This window comes from Limulus polyphemus, unplaced genomic scaffold, assembly GCF_000517525.1.
Source record: "Limulus polyphemus unplaced genomic scaffold, Limulus_polyphemus-2.1.2 Scaffold559, whole genome shotgun sequence".
Classification (NCBI taxonomy): Eukaryota; Metazoa; Arthropoda; class Merostomata; order Xiphosura; family Limulidae; genus Limulus; species Limulus polyphemus.
Window position 1 is genome coordinate 128,573 of NW_013666169.1, and position 6,653 is coordinate 135,225.

Below are 6,653 nucleotides of genomic sequence, written 5' to 3' on the forward strand. Positions count from 1 at the left end.
ACATGGTGCATGAAACATTCCCCGAAATAATAGGTATAGTTTTTCTGAATTTGTGGTGCACACTGGATAGATTTACCTTTTTTTTTCTTTTAATATAATAATTATAAAAAATGACATTTATTCTGCATTTGCATTTCAACCTATGTTTCACTTTTGCAGCTTCATCGGGGATTGTACAAAAATGCAGCAATGTGACAATGTATCTTAACTTAATAAATAGCTTTTGGTGTTCCGTTTCTCGAGATTGTCGTAACAGGTTTTTAACAATGCTCAGAATATTACTGTTGTTTCATAATTACTGTAAGATTATAGTATAGTTATGATGCTAACTGTACGAACATTTGATATAAATTACCCATATATAAAAAAAAAAAGTTCAAAAGTTTGTTTGCTTGTAATTAAGCACAAAGCTATACAATGGGCTATCTGTGCTCTGCCCACCACAGGTATCGAAACCCAGATTCTAGCATTATAAGTCTGCAAAAATACCACTGGAATAACTTAAATAACTCAACTTAAAGTTGAATAACTTAAAATAATAAAATTACAGGTCAGTACCTTGTTATCAAAACTGCAAATGTTCATTCTTTGTTTGTGAAGCTAACCCCCCATAGGAAGTGTTCTGCTGGAGATCCTGTATTATTCATATTTATAGAACATATTAATATGTTCACAGATGTGTGCATGCGTGACGATCTTTCTGTTTCTTCTACATACACTTCTCTACACACATATTGCACATGATTTAATAAACTACGTCTTTAGTGTGGGATTTTAATTCTTCTCCTTGTTCTTGGGTAAACAGATATTTCTTGTCACATTTTTTTTGTGTGTATGAGGAGTGAACTAATGGATCTTTTGGTGTTTTACCCGGTCTTTTTGTCGTGTTGATTGTCAGGTGGGTTGACTTTGTTGTCAAATAAGTATAGTTAGTATCTTGAAAAACAAACATACCCTTAATAATGGCTGGAGACGGCTTGAATGGGTAATGAAGAAAAACTTTAATATAAGTTTAACATTAACAGCAAATGTACAACGTTTTGTCATCATCAGGTACCAGCCATTATTAGTCTCAAAGTGGGTTCCTCGTCATCGAATTCAAAAACAAACCCTTCAATTTATAACTTGTAAAAATTAATAGTAAATAAAAAAAAGGGTTTATTTAATTTATGTTTTAAGGAAGGGGGAAAGAGGCTTTCAGTTTGTTTTTATAAGGTAAAATGTTGAGAATTAGCACGTTTGTTAAGTCGTAAGTTAATTCAAAATGACAACTATGTTCTGAACTGAACTCTATAAACCTTATATTCATGGTCAAGGCCTATCACTTTAATACAGTTTATTATATTACAATAAAGACAAATATATATACTCCTGCATGTGTCTTAAAAAAATATCGTATAGCTACCATGTTTTAAAAAAAAGTTAAGTAACTCTCCTAGCTCATAAATATTTCTTCAGTTACGTCCCATAGTTTGTAAAAGAGCTAGTCACCCAAGTGACTTTGCATTAAGTGTACTTGACAGGACAAGAGCATATGGGTAACATTCACAACTACCCCCTTTACCAAAACTATACTCCAAATCTTACCTACCCAGTCACAACATGGTTCTTCATTCACTTTAGCAGCAATACCTTGGAATATTTCTTTAATATGTGGCCTAAAAAAAACCAGATAAGAGTTAAAATGTGGTTTAAATAGAAACTTATTGTAAGCCTAAAATCAAGAAAATATTTAATAGTGTGCAACTCGAATACATACCAAAATCAACACCAACATAGAGCAAAGATATATATAGATGCTACCAAATCAAAGAAGAAAGTAAGTTTGAAAGAACACAAAAAAAAACAACAGTTCTACTACTTGTTAATTTGATTAGATTAAAATACTATAATGTCAACATGCTAACTTGACTAGAATATTCCAAGTTACACTTAACTCCACCCTCATTATTTTGTAATACACGATTTTTTTTGTTTTGAACTTTGGGAAAGCTACTGGAGAGCTATCTGCACCAGTCGGCCCTAATTTAGCAATGATAGACTAGAGGAAAGGCAGCTAGTCAAAACCACCAAACATTGGGCTACACTTTTACCAATCAACAGTGGGATTGAAAGAGCAAGTATGTTCAGTGATGGGGATTTGAACCCATTACCCACAGGCTGCAATACAAGTGCCATAACCACCAAGCCTTGCCAGGCTAAAATATATAATTTTATTACATATAATTAAGTTTATGTAAAATGGAGATTATGAAAAAAAAACATTTTATTTGACAGAAAAAAAATGAACTTTATTAAAATTTAATAGAAAATAAATATTTTGTACACACACACTTTTATTATACATTTGTATCTCTCCCTCTTTATAGGGACAACAAGCATGGTTTCCACACCTTGGGCAGAACGACTACCAACAAGTGGACTGCTTTATTAATGCATTAAAATTTGCAAGATTGAAACTTATTTAATGGAAATAGTTTATCTATAAATAGTAACTTGTTAAGGGCTTTTGAGCTGTAGTAAAACTATTCTCCACGACCTAGTTTGGGGAAGACAAAATGAAACCTTGTCCAGAGCACTTACACTCCGTTCAGGTAGGAACCTAGTTACTGTTTGCATACGTAATCTATTACGGCTGCCTTCAAACACCACGACAGTTAACGATAAACAAAAAAGTTAATGTAGAGAAAACATGTTTATGTATAAGCTATGCATACTTATGTGCTAAATGTACCAGAATTAACCTGTATGCAAATTATTTGACACTGATGATAATATATTTTTTCACCATCTCAGATTTAGAAGCTATTCTGAATCACATAAAATTTCATTGACTTTCCCAAGTTTTGGTCTGTAAAATGATATTCCCCAATGTTTCTCTATTTCCCTAACACACGGAAACCATGTACAAGAAACTTGTAAAACACTTAGGCAAGAGAAATGAGACATCAGCAATCAAATGTGACTAAGTGCTTTTGTTAGGCCTAAAAACTCTTTATTTGTCTGCAGTATGATAGTTATTTAGCTTAACAGTGTAATAAATACCACCCACCAGGCTTCTGGTGCTCCCCCTGGCATCAAAGATGGTCCATATCGAGCACCTTCTTCTCCTCCACTTACACCCGAGCCAACAAATAAAATTTCTTTCTCTTTAAGGGCAGCACACCTTCTTCTTGAGTCTGCATACTCAGAGTTACCACCATCAATAATAATATCTCCAGACTCCAAAAGTGGGACAAGTTTATCGATAAAATCATCCACAGCCTGACCAGCTGCAAGATAAATCTTATTTTAAATAAGTTTCTTTATATTTAATTTTAGCACCTATGACCCAGGTTTAGTCCTAATAAAATATTAACTGAGTCAAACTGCTTTTATTAATTCAAATACAAAAGTTTACATTCAAATTCATCTAAACTTCAACTTGCCAACATATGTTATATGTGTGTGGTATATATGCTTATCATATCTTTCCTTCTCACTTAGTTTATATGTATTATTTCAAAATGTCTGTATATTCTGAGTCTTTTGTGCTTAATACACAAAATCAAAGGGAACCACCAAGTTCCTCTCACAACAGTTACTAACAGAACTGGATCAGTCAACAATGGCATCACATGAGATTCCTATTAGAAAGGATTACTGCAGTAAGACATGCTATAAATATATAGCAACAGTGATCTTTTCTACTGGTAATTCACATGATGTCCCAAGCATATATTATCCCCCCCCCTTCTTTTTATAGTAAGAGTGGACAAATCCAATATACACAAAGATTAAGATGAATGATAGGAACATTGCTTTGATTAAAAATGCATCTATTAATTAATGTTAAGCTCACTACAGTAAAGGTGACACAGTACACTTTCCTTTCAAAGCCCCAATTGTGTTTGTAAAATGTTGAGAGAATAAAAAGACTGTTTCACTGTGGCACAATATTTTCAATATCCTTCTTTGATTCAGACTCAGTCGAATGCAATAAAAATCTGATTTTGTTCAACAACACATTATCTGGCAACCATCCAGTTATTCTGCAGCTCTTACCGGAATACTCAAATGTAAACTGGTGAATCTGAGAATGCTACATATTCAGAGTGAAAAGCTTGTACGTAGTTTGATCAGTATTGCATATCCCTAAAATACAATCTATTTAAGTTATATTGTATGAAGTTCATACAATTGCCTCGTGTTAATCACACCTAAAAGAGAATATTATGAAAAACTACATTTAATAATTGCAGTTTTTTTTTTTAATCACAATCATCATCACATACCTCTTAGGTTATGTTATGTTGTTTAAACATTAATGCAAACTTATTTTTTACAATAACGAATTTCACAAACAGAATTCTCTTAGCTTCCACGACTCTAATCGAAGCAAGCTACCTATATACGTCGTACGTGAAACTTCACTTGGAAATCTTTTACCTAATTTCTAGCTAGGAACAAAAAAGATGTGATAAAACAAAAACTTGTGTATTATAAGAAAGAAATAATCTTGAAGAAATTTCACTGTGAATGAGACCTTCAATAAAAATAGGAGGTTCCTCATTTTCAATCATATAAGATTGGTAATTTTCTGTGAACTACGCTGAAAAAGTAGTTTAATTTTGACTTTTAAGACCTAAGAAAAAAATATAATTGCATTAGCAAAATAATTATCTTTGACATACTTTTGTAATGAATTCTCTGTCTCATTTAGAAGAATATTTCCTCTACATGGAAAAAAGTGCTAAAAAATATAACTTTCCATCTTGATCATATTCATTTATGTTAATTTTGATCTCAGAACAAGGTTTTCGACAACTGATTTTATTGTACAATACATTCAATCTAACAAACAAATAACTGAAAACCTTTTATTCAGTCACTGTATTATAATTGGTAATTTGCAAAAATGTAAGATTAAGTTGAGAAGCTGCTAAACTAACTTCGAGCCAACTTTCTTAAAAAGTAGTTTATAGATATTAAAAGAAAACCATACCCTTGACAAGCATCATAACACGTCGTGGCTTCTTAAGTTTTGCAACCATTTCTTCAAGGGAATGTGCTCCGATTACTTTTGTTCCCTTGGCCTCATTCTTCAGAAACTTGTCTACCTTTTCTGTTGTGCGGTTGTAAGCACAGACCTACAAAAAAAAAAAAATTATAAAAGTCACTTAACATACAGAAACTCCCGATATCTTTTTCAAAGATCACAAAACTGACAAAAATATTCAAAATAAGAGAAATAGATGCATTAATATAACAAAGGAACTTTACTTGAAAGGAGGGGGGGCCTCCAAAATAATTATAAATATGCTTAAAACATAAATGTACATCACTTAGCATACAATTTAAAAATTTACATTGTGAGGTACTGAAATGGTTACATAGGGGGAAAAATCCCAACTTAAAACTGAAATTATAATTTCTTTTTAATCTGGGTTTAGCCATTTATTATCAGACTCAAATTTGCACAAAACAAAGATCCCAATGTTATATCTTAATGTACTATAGCATGAGGTATTCCAAGTTTACATTATAAAATTAGTAAAATCTATAACGTTTATTACTAGGTTACGTAATAATTTTTTTTAAAGATACAAGAGTTTAAAAATGGTAAGACACTACGACAGTCACTATTACTCTAATGTTTACATTTATGTGAAAAAAAATTCCATCACCATTTGTATGAATAAATTTAGTTAAGTTTGTTTTTTAATGCATATCTATGAAATTTTCATATTCAGTAATAACTCCATCTCATATTTTGAAACTATATTCCAAGGGTTAAGAATTCCTTTAATTTATACTGTGCTCGCAAGGTTCACATGAAGAGTTTAACAAGTCTTAGAAGACGTTTAGGATCTGTTTCCTGGCAATGCACTATTATCTTTGAAATTTCCTCCTGAAATATGACGTTGTCCAAAGTGCAGTAAACTTATCTTTGTTGACGTATTATAGTAAAAAGAAAAATCAAAACAACGTGGTAGAATTCTATATTACTTTTTAAACAGTAATGCATTAGCAAAGATTTGCACATACTCTTACACAAGATTGATTACCCATTGCCATTAGTATTTGTCATCATAAGATAGAGTAAACTACATTCAAAATTCCCAGAGTAGAGCTTTAAATACCGTTTAACTTGATGTAAATGTTTATAATACCCCCCAACAAAAAAATACACCACCAGCATCTAACCTACTGCTACTACTCTCCCCCTAAAACAAAAAAAAATTCCCTTCTGGCCTCTAATCTATTTCCAACAAAATCAAATTCTGAAATAACCCTTAAACAGATTTCACAAAAACCTAATTTAATACACCCCCCCCCCCCAAAGAAAAACAACAACCAATAATTACTGACACTCAAGCCTCATGTACGAAGTCCCATTACTTTACACTTACAAATCTTTTGTTCTAAATCTGGTAAGTAACAATTATATATTTGCATAAACATGTTAAAAAAGCACTCACCACAAATCCATGGTCATTCATATTAAGAATAAGGTTCTGCCCCATCACTGCCAGCCCTATAAGGGCAATGTCTGCCCTGGAAAATACAAGCAATATCTTAGTACTAATAAAATTTTACTACAACAACAAAGATCCACATGTGATATTTCAACAGAATAGAAATTTAGAAAAAAAATATATATATTGACAGCT

At 31.9% G+C, this 6,653-nt stretch overlaps 1 protein-coding gene across 2 annotated transcripts in view; it reads right to left on the reverse strand.

The window, feature by feature from the left end:
- LOC106459107 (6-phosphogluconate dehydrogenase, decarboxylating) overlaps nt 1-6,653 on the reverse strand; it is a 27,824-nt gene that overhangs the window by 9,294 nt on the left and 11,877 nt on the right. For both annotated transcript variants that reach the window (XM_013918693.2, XM_022385524.1), the window contains 4 exons: nt 6,462-6,537; nt 4,985-5,129; nt 3,053-3,272; nt 1,592-1,658 (listed from right to left, as the gene is read on the reverse strand). In XM_013918693.2, coding sequence (XP_013774147.1) covers nt 1,592-1,658; nt 3,053-3,272; nt 4,985-5,129; nt 6,462-6,537 — 508 coding nt within the window. The remainder of the gene's footprint in view (nt 1-1,591; nt 1,659-3,052; nt 3,273-4,984; nt 5,130-6,461; nt 6,538-6,653) is intronic.